This window comes from Caloenas nicobarica, chromosome 5 (assembly GCF_036013445.1).
Source record: "Caloenas nicobarica isolate bCalNic1 chromosome 5, bCalNic1.hap1, whole genome shotgun sequence".
Classification (NCBI taxonomy): Eukaryota; Metazoa; Chordata; class Aves; order Columbiformes; family Columbidae; genus Caloenas; species Caloenas nicobarica.
In genome coordinates, this window is record NC_088249.1 from 35,249,345 (window position 1) to 35,266,471 (window position 17,127).

The 17,127-nt window shown below is 36.4% G+C and overlaps 1 protein-coding gene across 2 annotated transcripts in view; it reads left to right on the forward strand.

Moving 5' to 3' along the window:
• GPHN (gephyrin) overlaps positions 1-17,127 on the forward strand; it is a 294,994-nt gene that overhangs the window by 233,587 nt on the left and 44,280 nt on the right. For both annotated transcript variants that reach the window (XM_065635424.1, XM_065635425.1), the window contains exons 10-11: positions 6,428-6,470; positions 11,128-11,265. In XM_065635424.1, coding sequence (XP_065491496.1) covers positions 6,428-6,470; positions 11,128-11,265 — 181 coding nt within the window. The remainder of the gene's footprint in view (positions 1-6,427; positions 6,471-11,127; positions 11,266-17,127) is intronic.

Genomic DNA, 17,127 nt, shown 5'->3' on the forward strand with positions numbered 1-17,127 from the left:
ATAAGTCCTCAACAGCCTCTAAAAAATCACAGAAGCATGCTGTCTTTCCAGTGTAATTCATACAGCATATCTGTAGTCTGTTCCATACTCTTAAGAACACAAAATCCAGCTCCTTTTTTTTCTTTTACAAATGTAAACATTTCATTAAAATTCCTGTGAAGAAATACGAAACACTTCCATTCTCTTTGCCTCTTTTTATTCTCAACTATCAAGCCTATGCTGCCAGTTTGTTGTAGCAAGTTTGCTTTCCCATTAGCTTTCTGACCAGCGGTTTACTACTTTACCTCCTTTTTTGCTGTATGTATCTTCCTGCTTTCTCATTCAGTGAGGTGTTCAGATTGCAATTTTAGTTGATGTGTAAGATTTTGTTGGAACCTTCTTCTAGTAATAAACATAATGATTTTGCGTCTCCAGGACAAGGTCAGTTTTCATTGAGAGACAATGACTAATCAGCATCTTACCCCAGAAAACTGTCCTTTGCCTTTTCATTTAGTTCCAAATATTGGATAATATCTTTTTTTGTACTCCTCCTGTAAAATGAACCAATTCAGCCCTCGTGTTTCTGCAGTGTATTCATCAATTCACGTCCATTGTCCTGTTTGAACAGTAGTTAGGATGAATCATGATCTGATCATAAAATTCCATGTTCATACTCTACTGGGAAACAATTATCAAAATTAAATATATCTTTATGTAATGTGTAGCTGTCTAGGAAAAACCTCAGAAAAAATGACTCAATAATATAAGGATGAAGACATAAAGGCATATTCAAGATTTGAGGATGGCTTTTGTTCAGTGTCCAGTCTACAAAACATAACAATTAATAAGTGGTAAAAATCTGCTCCTAAAATGATATTGGCTTCAAATAATTTTTTGCTTATTTCTTCCCACAGACTCCAAATGAGTAAGTTTGTGTGTAGGATACTGCATTATTCATATTGAAATTCTGGTGAGGTGAATTCCACCAACAGTGCTGCTCCTTTTTAAAAATGTGTTAACAAGTAATGTCTGCTGCTATTACATTCCTTCAGCTCACTTTCCCTTTCAGAGGTGCTCTCAGTATAACAAGGAAAAATTATTCTGCAGTTTTGAACTGACTTTAGTCCTAATTCAGCTGACCATAAAGTGTATTCTGAAGACCTTGCATATTCAGCTCAGTGTAAAAGTGCTGTTTGAATAGGAATGCATTCCTGAAATAGGAATATTGCATTTTATAATGGGATTATTTAATCCTCAAATACTTTCTTAGAAGTTTTCTGAAGTACACAATTCCAGATATACATTTCCTGTGAATTTTTTTAAATGACCTCATTTTTATGTTCCATATTCAATCAAAGCAATTATCTCTATTCTTCAGATTAGATTTAAAACTTTTTTCATTAAACAATGAATTTCATTATATTTTTCAAATTTGCCCCTAATTTAACCTTACGTATATTGCTTAGAATAACGGGCCCAAATCAATTCCTTTTATAGTGTTATTACACTAGTTTGAGACATGGTTATTCATGCTTTAGTTTTATTTTATTTATTTAGTTACAGATACTGATTGCAGTACATTGCACTCTTGGGGGAAAAGAGTATCTTAGGCAAGAGACATCGTGCAAACCTCTAGAGTTACAAATCAGATCATGAGTGATTTGAAAACTGTTTAAAGCAGGCAAGTATTTGAGAGACAGTGAAAAGGCACGTGCACAGAGTATATGGTACAGAAGTCAGATCATGTGATTACCGTGTAGAAGGTAATTAGTAAAAATGAGATTAAGACAATTTGAACAGATAATTTAGCCATGGCAGTATACATTAAAGCTTGAGTGGCACTGAGATATTTCTTGCCACTGAAATGCTTTGCAGTATAAAATGATAAGAAATATTTACGTGAGTTATTAGGGGGCTTTATTGTAGGGTTAGATGCTGTGTAAGGTACACATCTATCTCTTAAGTAAAACACATGTAGAAAAAAGCAGCAGCAGCACACTTTCCCACATCACACGGAATAAATTTTCTTCATAAAACTGCTAAAGTTTACAGGAGAGGTTGTATGAGTTACACGCTTTCTCACTGATAGTAAGTTGTGGTAGGTGCAATAGCTCATAAACAGCCCACCCGGTGTTTATGAGAGAGTTAGGGGAATAGAGTTCGGAAATTGTTACCGGCTGCTGTGCTTTGCATACCCCGCTTCCTTCATTACCGCTTGGCAAACTCATTCCCTTTGCTGTATGTTAGTCCTCCGTGTCTCTATGGATGTTTGGGTTTCTGCTGGTGGTTCCACATTCTGCATGCTTTCCTAAAAGTGGAGCGATGTGCTTTCCCGTAAATGATAGCGATTACGGGTTAGCCTCCTACAGGCTCTGTGTTCCTGAGAAATAGGCTCTTTCTGTTGATGGTAACTCATGTTTTGGTGTCATTGTTCTGAATTGTTCTTCATGTTGTAAAATTGAGTGGAAATGTACTCCCATAAGAGTTAGCTTTTCATACTGGGCTGGAAACTCTTCATCTTCGTGTAGCAATTTGTTTTATTATAACCAATGGCTTTTAATTGTACCTCCCATAATGAAGAGCTGACTTAATACTCTGTGCTAATCTTGTTATGACTTTAAAAAGGTAAGTAATTTCTCTAACCATTCCTAACAGTCATGGTAAAGTGTTAAAGGATTTTTCAGTTTTTCTTTTTTTCTTTATTTTTCACATTAATTTTTCACTTGTAGCATGAACTTTTCTTTGTGTCTTTTTCTATTTTTCTTGTAAAAAAAAATTTGTGGACTGATTTTTATTTGCAGCAAAACATATCATGTAGATTTAAATCAATTTAGTGCAGTCATTGATTTCATTTTTCAGACAAATCATGATTGATAGATAGAAGTTGTCAGAAGTACTCTTTATTTTACCATTCCCTTAATTTATTTTTGAGTACTTTATTTCATATTGTATTTACTACTTCAGCCGATGGAAGAGAGCTTACTCTGCATTCCAGCATGATGAAATTATATTTTAAAGAATGTAAAATCCGGTTTGCTTAAAAACAGAGTAATGTGAATTGAATGCTTTGGGTTTGGTTACATTCTGCCTGAGCTATGCAGGGGAATGGTACTGGCTGGTAGCCCACTGTGTCTTCTGCCAAGGAACATCATGAGCCAAGAGGCAGTAGAATGGACAAACAATAAATCTGTACTTTCCCTGTGAGAGACAACCATAGGTTGTTATTTCTGTAACTACCTGTGAATAAGAAGAATTATAGTAAATAATACTATTAATTACTCACCCCAGTCAGTCATGGTACTATATGCAATGTAATATGGATTCTTGACTTAGCAGTAGCTGTGAAAAGAATACGAATTTTCCGTAAATGTCACAAATAACAAAGAAGTAAAACATCCAAATAATGAATATGATAAAAGGCATTTAAAGAACATGACCCCATTCATACGAAGCTCCATTGCTGCTATAACTGTATGTGTTAGAAAACTGGTGGGTTTTATTCAAAATGGTATTTTACTGCAGTTTTGTTTAAAAATAACATTTAGGATATCAATGTGCAGTTCATATTAAACAAACAGAAGTATTATGTAATAACTAATTTTTATGTCAGTTATGTTAAAACATGATTTGTATTCTGCAGCTGTGAGCATAGCTTGGGAAACGATCAAGTCTAGCTGATCAAGCCTTTTATTTTATTATCATGGATTCCTCTTCCACAGCTGCTTTTAAAATTTGTGGGAAGCAAATTATTTCTCATACTGCATATGTTGCCCATCAGGTGAGTGATAACATGGAAACTGTAGGCTGGGTGTAAGAAAGCAAAAAGTAAATTTAAAGTCCTCTGTGTGCACAGAATTAAAAAAATGACCTGTACGAAGCTGTGTGTGAAGCCAGCTGTCTTTTGTTACCATTGTCATTTGGACACTGTAAGAGCAAAACTTTGTCGGCACGTTTTTTATATTAGAAGATTTGATCTGCAAATCTCAGCTGCTCTGTTCATTATAAATCTCTTGTTTTTGTCCATACACTAGCTCCACTATAGGTTGGAAGGGCTTAAAGATGAACTGAGGAGGAATAGAGGCTACAACTCGAGAGTAACTATTACTGCTCAAAGGAGCTGTTTTCCATTCGCAAACATTGCTTTGCGCTATGGGTTTGGGCTCCTTCTGTTCCTCCACTTTGTTGAAGACTCTCTCTTGACTTCCATTTTACTTCTTTAGCACTGTCTTTGTCTGCTAACATTTTTCCTCCTTCTCTAGTAGCTTTTATCTGTGTCCTTTGGATCACATATTTTACTTAGTTTATTTTAGTAGATTGTTTCAAATGTTTGTGTTCTGTATTTTTTGGGTTTTTTTGCCTTTTTCTTTAGGACTGTGTTACCTCACTGAGTTTCATTCCACAGTTTGCTGAATCGCTTGGTTATGTTGCAGCAGGCCCATTCCTCGTTTTCTCTTTTCATATGGTTTTCAGTGAGAAATAAGAGAGCCTCTTCCGTTTTAACCAGTAGTCTTACACACATAGGCCCATGTCTCCTTTTGCACACACCATCTTCTGGCTTGCCACGTCCCATCCTGCTTCTCTCAGTCTGTGCCACTCTCTTTTGTGCTTTCTTTCCTACCATTATACCACCTTTTTGGCCCAGAATTGTCCTTTGGTAAATTATAGATAAGTATTTACTTCTTCCAAAGAGACTTCACCTCATGCCTTTGAAATCCGGTAAAACAACTCTGGGCCAAATTTGGGCATAATTAATATTTGTTTGCAGTTTTCTTTTATGGTATTTTTGGTGGGAAGGAGGGAGGGTTTGCGGGTTTTCTGGGTGGTTTTTTTTGTTTGGTTTGCTTTTTGGTTTTTTGTTTTGTTTTAAACAACAGGTTTTTTCAGGGAAGGACACCATAACCCACTCTAAGTTGCAACATTACTTTCCATAAGTTATTCCATTACAATAAGTAAATTGTGTTGCGCTGTAGAATCTAATTTTTATGTGTGAATACACATTTGGGGCAAGCTGCTGTGGAACAGAAGAAAGAGGTTTAGAACTTGGGGTACAGTTGGTTTCAGCCTTAAATGGTTGTTCCTTTCTGAAGACAGCCTTTTGGGAGTTGAGAGTGTACCGCTCTTCATCAATTATTAGATCACACATATTCACTTTCTAGGCAATTTTTCTGTAACTGCAAATTGAAACTGTGGTCTGAAAGATAATCTGGATTCACTCCTTTGCTTTTTCAGCAGAGACAAATGTTCTGCAGGGAAATTCCACCCTCAGTGTCGCCTGTGCTATTCCACTTCTTTCACCATGTGTACACAGTTTTACTTTATTAGTCCTCTCACTGAAATTTAGCAATACATTTGTGAATGAAGTAAAAAAGAGAAAGATTCCATTCTCTCTCAGAGGTTTGTCTTCCTGTGAAGTTCACTTTAGCTGGGGTTTTGTACACACACAAAGCTTTTTATTCAAGTGCTACCCGTTCAGTCAGCTGAAGATAGATTGCTGTTCAAATAGTTCATCTAAAACCTTGTCAACTTCCATGTTATTGTACAATGTTCTGTCTTTCCAAACCTGAGAAGAATTACCAAGAGCTGATACTTCAATAGAGATAAAGTTTAAACTGTGTTGTGTTTACAGGACTGATACTCTTCAAAAACAATTCTTGTTTAAACCTGCATGGTAAACAGATGGAACTCTAAATATCCAGTGTTACTAGAATATTAGACCAACGTGAATCATCCAGTTTCCCTGGAGTCAGGCTGATTCCCTGGAATAGCACAGCGGCAGTTAAGCAGCAAGGAAGAGGATTTGTTGAGAAACCAGTTGTCATTCTCACCCAGTTACTTTTTAAAGTAGAGTTGCACTGTAAAATATATACTGTTCAAACAGAAACCACTGAGTAAATTTATCTGGCCCCAGCTAGCAGCTATTGATACAATTGTGAGTTGCGTATACAATTGCAAAGAAGTCTTATTAAATATTTTCAGAATCAACACAATCTAAATTTAATATTTTAAATTCTTTCTATAATACCTGAAAATATCAATAATAGAATTTTAAAGCAGGTCATGATAATATAGTTATGTTATGTCTAATCATAAAACAGGACCTAGATTCAGAGTTACTGTGGTTACAGTTGTATAAGAAAATGTGGATTTTTTTAAAAACTGGAGCTTAATGTGTAATTTTAACCACTTTGTTCCTTGATTTTACTCTGTTACTGTCCTTAGTCCATCTTGTTTCTTATGGTAGGGGGTGGAATCAAATTGCTTGTATCAGATTCTGACCATCAGCTACTACTTTTCTGCTTAATGTACTTATTTCATGTAAAGTATGTAAGAATTTTGCTGAAAATATATATAGCCTCTGTCTTAGATCCCAGGAGCTTGCCCATTGTATCTCTGTATTTTGCATTCTTGTCAACTTCTGTAGCTCATACTCTTTGTGCTCTCTCTGCAGGTCCAGTCTAGGTGCAGCAGCAAGGAGAATATCCTCAGAGCAAGTAAGTACGGAAATTTCATAGCTCTGTTGAGAAACTAAGACTGTTCAGAAGACAGCATATGATAATCAGATGAGAAGAGAAGGAGACGGTTGAGTCATAAGTGTGTTTTCAGAAGAAATTTAACAACTTAAGACAATGAAATTCAGTCCATAGACAAAATAGAAGTGTAAATACCTCATAGTGTTCATGTATTAATGGATAGTTGCCTTTTAATTTTTTATTCAAAGTTGTTTTTCTAATGACATGGAGGTCTGTGTTGTTTGTGGTGATGTATTGTTGCAATTGATCATGTGTGTGCAAGTTTTATAGGCAAAAAGAATCAACAGTCGAAGACAATGAAAATGGAAATTCTCAAGTTGAATAGATATGATTTTTATTTTCCTACCAGAACATGAAATTGAATGTCGGGTTACATAAAACCAAACAAAAAAATGCAAAGGTTAAGAATTCAGGTTGGATCCAAATGGCTAGTTCTATGCTTTGCATAATTTCTTTCCTTTGTTTTATGGGAATCTTTCCTAGTCTAAAATTTGATTCGCCAAGTGCGTATATCTATAACAACAAGAATATGAAGTTGTTTTGGTGATAAGAGAGAAGGCTGTCAGGAATTTTCTGTGTTATGCAGCCAATTGACTCTGCTGCTTCGAAGCTAGAGGATTATTTTGTCATGCAAAATGCTGCTTACTGTAAGTAGTTATTTTCAGAGCCATCTGACATTTGAAATTAGTGAAAGATAACTTGGGAAGTTCTGGGGAGCTGTGTAATGTCATTTACTTGTAATTTGAAAGTACCACTTAGTAAGGTGAGAATTAAAAAAATCATTATTTGTTTGTATCCAGGTCTGTTTAAGTGTATCATACCTTTAACAAAAGAGGTGACATTTGCTTGTAGGAAGGAACAGAGAAAGAGAAGGGTTAGTAGTTACCTGTACATCTTTCTTCCTTTCTTCATTAAGGTTGTTCATGCCAGTGTTAATCCTGAAGGGGCTCTGGGTTTGAGTATGTATTTTCTTGGCTTCTCTTGCAGAAATAATGGGTGTTACTTTTCGTGTTGGAAGAAAGTTGTCAGAGATTAGGAGATTTTACCTGGTTTCAAAAAAACTGTTGAAGAACACATTTCTCAGTAGATTTTAACAGAACCTTTGACTTAAGCAAATAACGTGTGTTAGACATAGCGTTTTGAATCTGAAGCTGGTACTCTGGGCACCATTCAAAGGCTCTGAATTCATTCATATTTTAAGGGTTGAAGAGGTGAAATGCTAGTGTCTGAAGTAGCTGACAATGAGGTTTAGGTAGCAGTAGAACAAAAACATAAAAGCACCTCCCTGTCTGTAGCATAAAGGTTGTTTACTGCTACACAATTCCACCAGCGTTCACGACTGTGACATATTTTTTCCTAGCATCTTCGTTCAGTTTTCCCAACTTGTAAGAAAATATTTCCTTAATTTATGGAGTCAGGAAAAAGTTTTTAACGTAAATCGTATGGAATCTGCTGGACCCGCAGGGATTACAGTACTGCTAAGCAGGGTTTGTTTTTCTATGTAGAGAAAAGTATGAGAAGTTTCATGGTGTCTCACAAATGCTTTTCTTTCCTTTTCCTCATTTTTTTGAGGTTGCTAACAAAATACAGGCATAATAATGTAAAATGCAAGCTTGCTGGGGACATCTCTATTGTTAAATCTAGGAATGCAGTTTTTCCAGTAGTTACACTTTTATCCTACAATAGTTTAATTTGGATCATTTCTCCTGAATTAGCCTATGGTAAAGTCATGTTTAAGAGTGTGAAAAGTCTTAATATAGTTAAAATATACCTCAGCAGCTGGTTCTCACTTCCTCAGTATACCAACTGCTATGTAAAGGAAAGGAATTAAGTCAGTTAGAAATTATTTGTGCTGGTCAAATTCACAGCACCTGCTTTTATCATCGTGTTATCTTCTAAATACGTACAAAGAGATTGTTCAAATAATTTCTTCCAGAATCTTTCTTGGGACTGGAATTAGGTGGACAGTTTTATTTGTCTCTATTTCTTACTCTTAAAGACAGTTACAGTGTTAATGGAATTTAAAAAAATGAACAGTCTCCCACATAGAGAGACAAGCATGTGTCAGTGCTAGAAAGAAGTTTTATATATACAGATTGATTAAGCAACCTTCTCTTCTGAAGGAAAAACTTAGGTTGGGTGATTGTTTTACTATTTTTGTAGTTACTTTTTATTATTAGGTTGGTGCAAAAGTAATTGCAGTTTTCGCGTTGTTGAAATTTGCCGTTTCATATTGGAATACGTTCTGAAATAAATGTTATGTTATACATAATTTTAATGCACTTTTCACGCTTTTTGGTTTTTTGCTACTGACTTATTACTTCGTGATTATTTTATATTTATTTTAGACTATGGAAATGGTGTTAGACAAAAAGCAAATTCAAGCTATTTTCTTATGTGAGTTCAAAAAGGTTCATAAAGCAGTGGAGACAACTCGCGGTGTCAACAACCCATTTGCCCAGGAACTGCTAATGAACGTACCGTGCAGTATTGGTTCAAGAAGTTGCACAAAGGAGATGAGAGCCTTGAAGGCGAGGAGAGTAGCTGCCAGCCAAGCTGACAACAACCAGTTGAGAGCAACCATCGAAGCTGATCCTCTTACAACTACACAAGAAGGTGACGAAAAACTCAATGTTGACCATTCTACAGTCATTTGGCATTCGAAGCAAATTGGAAATGTGAAAAAGCTTGATAAGTGGGTGCCTCAGGAGCAAAGAAATCGTCATTTGGAAGTGTCGTCTTCTCTTATTCTGCCCAACAACAGTGAACCATTTCTCAATCAGATTGTGACATGTGATGACAGGTGGATTCTATATGACATCCAGTGAGGACCAGCTCAGTGGTCGGACCAAGAACAACCTCCAAAGCTCTTCCCAAAGTGAAACTTGCACCAAAAAAAGGTCACAGTCACTGTTTAGTGGTCTGCTGCTGCTCTGATCCACTACAGCTTTCTGAATCCCAATGAAACCCATTACATATGAGAAGGATGCTCAGCAAATCGATGAAATCCACCCAAAATTGACCAACGCCTGCAGCCGGCATTGGTCAACAGAAAGGGCCCGATTCTTCTCCACGATGACGCCCGACTGCACGTCACACAGCCGACGCTTCAAAAGTTGAATGAATTGGGTTAGGAAGTTTTGCCTCATCCACCATATTCACCTGACCTCTCGCCAACTGACTGCCACTTCTTCAAGCATGTCAACAACTTTTTTGCAGGGAAAATGCTTCCACAAGCAGCAGGATAACAGAAAAAGCTTTCCAAGAGTCTGTCGAATTCTGAAGCACGGGTTTTTATGCTACAAGAATAAACAAACTTATTTTTCATTGGAAAAAATGTGCTGATTGTAATGCTTTCAATTTTGATTAATAAAGATGTGTTTGAGCCTAGTTCTAATGATCTACAATTCACGGTCCAAAACTGCAATTACTTTTGCACCAACCTAATAGAAGACTACACTTAAAGTGATAATCTCTTTTTTTCCAGAAGGTGAAGGCATGTGCAGCAGCAAATGCGATATTCAGCTAGCTACTGCAAAGCAAAATCAAGTTATTAAAAAATAGTTTTTATTATTTGTTAATGCTATCTTCTTATAATTTATGTTGCTGTAGAAATATCATTACATATTACATGTAGAGCATCATCTACTTTGGCTCTCATAGAAACCTTCTTGTTCTAGGCAAATCCATTCAAGATATTTCTACAAATGTCATTTTCTTGATCTTTTGATTTATATCTGTTAGTCTTATTTATGTATTCCCGCAACAGTTCCCTCTCTTTACTTGATTATCTTCACTTTCAAAATCCTTCGTAGCTTGTTGTCCCCTTGTTTACTCTCTCAGTAAGTATCAAGAAATCAAACATGCTGATGGCTTCATTTTCAACCAACTTTTGTCATATTTTCTCCTAACCTGTCCTTAATACTTGGGAAAAGTAAGCTTCTGTTAATCTATACTACTACCTTCACTCCAATTATACATTTAAATGTCATTTTGCTGTGGTGACCACAAAATTTTGACAATGGGTAGGATGCCCACAATCTGGAAACTCCGTCTGCTGTCCTGAGTGTCCGATGATTTCATTGTGCTTCCCTCTACCCTCCTTTCAAACCTTTTGACTCCCATCTCACTCTTAGATTGTAAGCTCACTAGGTCAGTGTCCATTTGTATGTTTTATCTGTGCACTGCACGTAGCATATTGAGGTGTGTTTGTGGAGAACAGAATGAGGAGTGAATCATTCTGACTTCATAGTTCACAGAACTGAGTTAACCTCAGATTATCATTCTCAGTGTAAAATACTGCATAATCTTTGAAGGGTTTCCGTTTCTGATTAACGGATCCTTTTATACTCATCAAGACTTCTGGTATGTTTTTCATGACAAGTAAGGGTATACACTTTTGTGAACTTTCTCAACTGTAAATTGCGTTTTGTTTTAAATCTCTCTTTTGATTCTAGTTGAATACAGTGCCTTCCCAGTGTCTGACCTAAATGGTCAATAGTGATAACTAGCTAATTTAATTTGCCCCGGATTAGTATCAGTAGAGTGGTTTAATTGAACATCACTGCGTACATCTACACATTGTAGCATATACAAACTTGGTGCTCTCTCGTTGCAGGTCACAGTGCTGTTGACATTACCAAGGTAGCAAGAAGACACCGCATGTCCCCATTCCCATTGACATCTATGGACAAGGCCTTCATCACAGTTCTGGAGATGACCCCAGTGCTTGGAACAGAAATCATCAATTACAGAGGTATTTTAAGTTGGATTCTTTGTGAGGATTAGGGTAGTTGTTGCCTGTTATTAATGCTGTGAGGTATCGGAGACAGTACTTTCTCTAGGAGAAACTGCTTTAGGAAGTGCCAGTAATAGGAGGAAAAGTCTCCTCTCAAAGTCAGGAGAATGTTGATTTAGCTCAGTGCTGCTCTCTGGAGGAATCTGTAATGGAACTCTAAATATATAAATGAACTTCCCTATGCTCTGTGTTAGATGCAACAAAGCTAAAACATAGAAACCACAATTTGCCTCAGCGTTTGATTTAACACTGGACTTCTGTAGATGCAAACTACCTCCAAGTTGTACTTGATCGTTCACTCTGTTCTCTTACTGTGCGAGATTCTCACTAAACCCCCTTTCCAATCTGAGATTAATGATCAAATCAAAGTGATGGTTGATTCCAGGTCACTTTTTTCCACATCTATATCTTTAACAGTTTGTGTCAGTCTGTTTTTTCAGATCCTCCTTGGCCTACTAGTCATTCCAGAATTTCTGTTCTTATAAACCATTCCTACTCTACCACTACATATGAGCCTTTTCTGATACTTACTTGCATTTAATACTTGGTTTATTGAAAATTTAGAATCACGGATCACTGTTGCTGATTTATACACTGACGTATTAAAAGGCACCAAACAACAGGCAAAATGTCAGACATAACTGTGTCGGTACTCTTAAATAAATGGGGATAGGTGAAGCCATTTTCTGGCCTTAAAAGGAATTAGCAAGGCATCTCTCATGTTTATTCAGCTAAACTATCCTCCCTCCTGAAACAGTGTGTTCATAATGCCTATTAGGTGTCTCCCTTGCTCCTGCTATCCCTAACACTATGCCTGGGTGTTATCTGGGAGAGTGTTCTTGGCACAGAACAAAGCCATGACAGTAAGCGTGCTAACAAGTAATCCTGAAGTAGGTAGGGAAGAGGGAAACCTCCTCCAGGGATTCCTACAGATTTTCCAAAGGTAAGGTGGTAAGCAAAGAGATAGTGGAACCATGAGCCTCAAGGGGCAAAATGTTTAGGACATTGGTGGATTTCAGATAGCAGAGAGGTACAAATGGTTTCTGAATGAAATATTCCATCTTCTGGCTTGAAAGTTCAGAGTTTTCATGCTCTTCACCAAATCTTTGTGCTGCCACAAACCTTTGAGATGTCTTCGTACTGACATAGTGATTTAGCAGAGCTGTGGGTTTAGTCACTCTCAGCAGACACCAGCACTGCCCTGTGCCTTGGCAGCGGGAAGCAGATCTCTGAGAAGACGCTGCGCATCCTGCATTCAGAGCAGCACCAGGACTGGGTCAACAACAGGTGTGCATGTTGCACCCTGCACTTTCATGGTGGTGTGCAGATTAGAAGGCAGCATTAAGGCATAAATGCCTTTAGGTCTTTTGGGATAGCTGTCAGCTGAATGCCTTTGCTAACAGAGCCCTCTGTGGACAACATGATGAGTCACAGTGTTAGGTACATTTAGTGCAAGTAGATGCTGTGTATACAACATTGAGCTCCTGAAATAAAAGACAGAAGTTTGGTGTGTACCTCCCTGAAAAATAAGCGCAGCATGTGTTTATTTTGCTATAAAAGGTACTGTAGCATTATTACTCTTTTTTATATAAAAATAGTTTGGATCTTTTAAACCTCTACTGCAAAACTAAGTGAAGAAATAGGCACTTGAATTTGGATTGTATTGATCATAGGGAAAAACAAGTGCTGATAAGCCAGTGTTTTTCTCTTTTTTTGGTCCTTGATTCTGTGAATATGTCTTAATCTCTTATCTTTATTTTCACTTTTCTCCATCTATCTTTTACACTTCTGGATGACAACTTACATACTGTTTCACAACACTTCTATGTTGCTTGTGTTGTGTTTCTGGACAGAAGCTGTATTTTCCCTAGAAGTTAATAAAATGTGGCTAAAAATATTCTTCTAGGCAGACAGAGAATAAGCATAATCTTTACATGCTACACGTATGTTGACATACATAACAACATCACCATCTGTTTATATGTATACACTAGTCTTTGTGCAGACATATTTGTAACAACAGTAAGTAGCAGCCTTTTCATATATTTGATTTGTAAACTTCTTCGTTAGAACTATGGTGAAATCAGAAAAATCATAGCACATGTAATTTCCTGATGCAACATGCCTTAGACAAGCTTTCACCATGTAATTTATTTTAATATTAAAAACCATTCAAAATATGGGCTAAGTAACAGTTTTGTGTTAATACTAATAAAGTTACCATACCCATAACAGAGTGACTCTGTTCAGACTACATGCTCTTCAAAATGTCTTTACAGAGGCAGCTGGAGGTAATTGGTCATGGCTAGATGCTTATATTCTCTATAGAGTTTTATATACTCTAATTTGTCAAAAAGGCAATTTGATTGTTTCTGTTCTTATTTTACTACATGGAAATATGCTGTCAAGGTAACAGAAGGTATTCTAGTATACTTGATATTATCTTAGTTGGTATTTCATTTTGTTCTTCATTTTGCCTCATTAGTGACATAAGATACAAGCTGATTCTAAGTCTGGAACATTTTGATTATTGTTCCTGGTCCTGTTATTCTTTTAAAAATAATGTTCCGAGTCTGCTGAGACACTTCAGTTATGAGCCTCTTCTCTCCCACTCAAAATAAAAAAGTTAGATACTTGGTAAGGTCATCAGCTGTACAGGTATATTCTTGGTTTAATATTCACATAATTGTACCAACAATGAAAATTTAACAAAGCTATATTCCTTTACCTTTTTTTCACTCTAGTGCAAAATTGTACCTTGTAATTTATTTTTCAAGAAGTATATACTTATGTTAGCACTGTAAGATTCCCTAATACATAGTATGAAATTTCAGGATGGAGCATTTAAGAGGCATCCTAAAGGACACATCTGCATCTGTTATACTGGAAATTAAATTCTCTTAATCTACAGTTACAAATCTCAAGATGGAATCCCATTTTCAGAAGTTCTTAAGTGATCACCATAGTGTTATACAGACAAATATATAGAAATTTTTTGTAGAGGCATATATATGTATATATGTGTGCATGTATGCACACACTTATCTGTTAGTTGGCTGAAAATGTTGATTTTGAAGAACACCATGAATTAAGAACCAGTCTTTAATTTAGTTATGTATTCTTTTTTTTTCAGTTAATATACCTGTAATTTCAGGAAATAATAGAAATACAGTCCTGGAGGCCTGAATCCTGGCTAAATGTACTCAGAAAAGCACTATTGTGCTGTGTTTATTTTCTTTTTAGTTTTGTGCCTTGAATTAACACTGAGCTTCTGAAAAATATCTCTTTGGAGCACAGTTTCTCTGTAAAGAAAGTGAAATGTTTGAACTTCCAGGATTGAAATTTATTTCTTTAACAAATTACCTAATTGACTTTAACCTGATCTATTTACATTACTAAACTTATTACATAGTAATAAAGTCACAAATAAAGCTGCTGAATGTTGTACAAGTAGCCAGTAGAGTCCTGACTTGATTCTTGATTAAGTCAAGGCGTGCTGTAGTCTTTCAAATCTATTCTGTCCTAACATAAGGAGGAGGATGAGAAAAGTTGTCATTTGGAACATGGCTTTCACATTGGTAAGTGTATTGCTCAGTGCCTGTATAGATCATTTAACATCTTCCATATTAAAGAAAAAAAAAGTCTTAAAACATGGCATAAACCAAAGACATCTGAAGTGTATTTCCTACCTGCTGTCATCAATATCTGGTATGAAGGCCCCAGTTAGCTTTTTATTCCAGCTAAATCTGGTTACCTGAACATTACTCCATGTATATATAAGGTTAAGTTTTTAGACAGCATGATAATGATTATTCTTTTGAAACTAAGAAGCAGCAGAAGTTTAATGGATACTAAACGTACAAAGCAGATGCAATCTACACTTCATGGGCTTAAGCCTCAGAATGGAGCAGTTTTTCAGATGTAGTCCAAGAGCCCTGTAACTTTTGTAGAGCTTGGACATTTTTTCCACTGCTTCTTCATTTTGAACTAGCTGATAATCTGGGTAGCATTGCGTTTTCATATCGTACTGAAGTGCTACCAGGGCAATATTTACAAAATGTGAGCAAATCCATCACCTCTAGTACAATACCTGTCTCACTGCTTTGTCCCAGTACAAATACCCTGAGAAATCAGTATTCATCACAGAACTGTTCCAGTTTCACCAGCTAAGATTTAGAAAATACCCAGATTTGAAAAGTGAGTTTAAAGTAATTCTCTATTTTGTGTTAGAATCGGAGGGCTGTGGGCATCACAAGGGGCAGTTTGATGACATTAAAATATTTCAGAACACGTTTTTGAATTACAATTAATCAAAATAAGGTCAAACAGTGTATTTCTAAAATAATTGCTCAAATAAAGGAAAGTACAGAGGTACTTCAGATTGTCCTTTAGTTGCTGACTTGCTTCATATTAAATGCCTAAGGCTTCAGCAAGTAATTCTTAAATTTTTCTCCCCTTAATGAAATTCATTCTCGCTACTGGCTAGTCATTTATTCCCTTCAAATATTGCATGGCAGAATGCCAGGAACACACTGTTCAACTTTGCTCTAATTGGTGTAATTTTGCATGCAGACAAGAAGTAAAATGAAGACACAACATGCCTGCTAAAATTAGAAGCATCACATTTGTATGAGATTTTGTGTCTCTGAGAGCAGAGGCTGTTTTTACTAGGCCTTTCATAGCTGCCTTTTCTGTGCTGTAATTTAAGTGTCAGTGTCTGTGGGTTTTTTTAGTGCAAGCATGCAAGCTTTCATGAGCTTTCTAATAACTTCTGTATTGTGTATCATGGACAGTGATACGCAGTGATGCACAGATGTATTAAGAGCTATCACAAAGGTGCTTTACGAGTTGCTTTAACAGGTTTTATCAGCATTTTCATGGCAATACCTATTTCAAAAAAGCAACATAAATATTCACCTTAGGCTGAAAGTTGATACAAGTGGATGTGAGCACAATGATGTTATAGTTATTATAATTAATTACTAACTAAATCACCTTGCGTTAATAAGTAAAATATGATCTCCATTATAATGGCACTTCACTGAAGCTGAACATTTTCAAATCAAGTAGGTGCACTTTTTAACAAAACCTGTCCATTTAGTGTGTAATGTTAGGTCTTCTGCCTTCCCAGCAAATCCAGAACCACATCTATTTCCCTATCTGTAAAAATAGAAACACACTTTAAGTATATCTCTCTTTTTGGCATATCTGAATGTTCATAATCTATGAAGTACATATCCGTGCAAATTCTTCTGGCAGCAATGTTCATGCATCCTCTCCTTCCTTCATACTTTCAGCTGGATATTGCCCTCCTGTGCCACAATGCACTCCTAAGAGTGGTGGCCTCTGTTAGGAGATGAGCTTCCCTTCTTCTACTTGGACACACTGGAATCAAGTTGATCTCAGTAGTTCTGATCAACGTGCCCTTCCCCAGTCCATCTAATCACACATGTAATAGATCTTCTTTCTCACTCTCCCACTGTGTGAAGGGTTAAGATAGGTATTTTCCATTCTGTCCTACATCATACTAAAAGAACACTCTTGCTGGTGCCGTGAAAGCAAGCAAGTATTATAGTGTGCACTTGATCAAGGGTGAAGTAATTCATGTCAGTCTCTCTGAGCCAAATTACAGCTCATCAGTCATGGTTGCTATGTGAAGGGAAAGAGTATGTTTCAAACATCTATTAAAATATTTAGAACTATAGCAGCGTAAATTTACATAAATAATCCTGACACTTATGTGCGCTCACCCTCCATTAAGCAGAAATACTCTCAGCAATGAGGCAAAGCTCATCTATTGCAAAACTTCTTCGTCAGTTT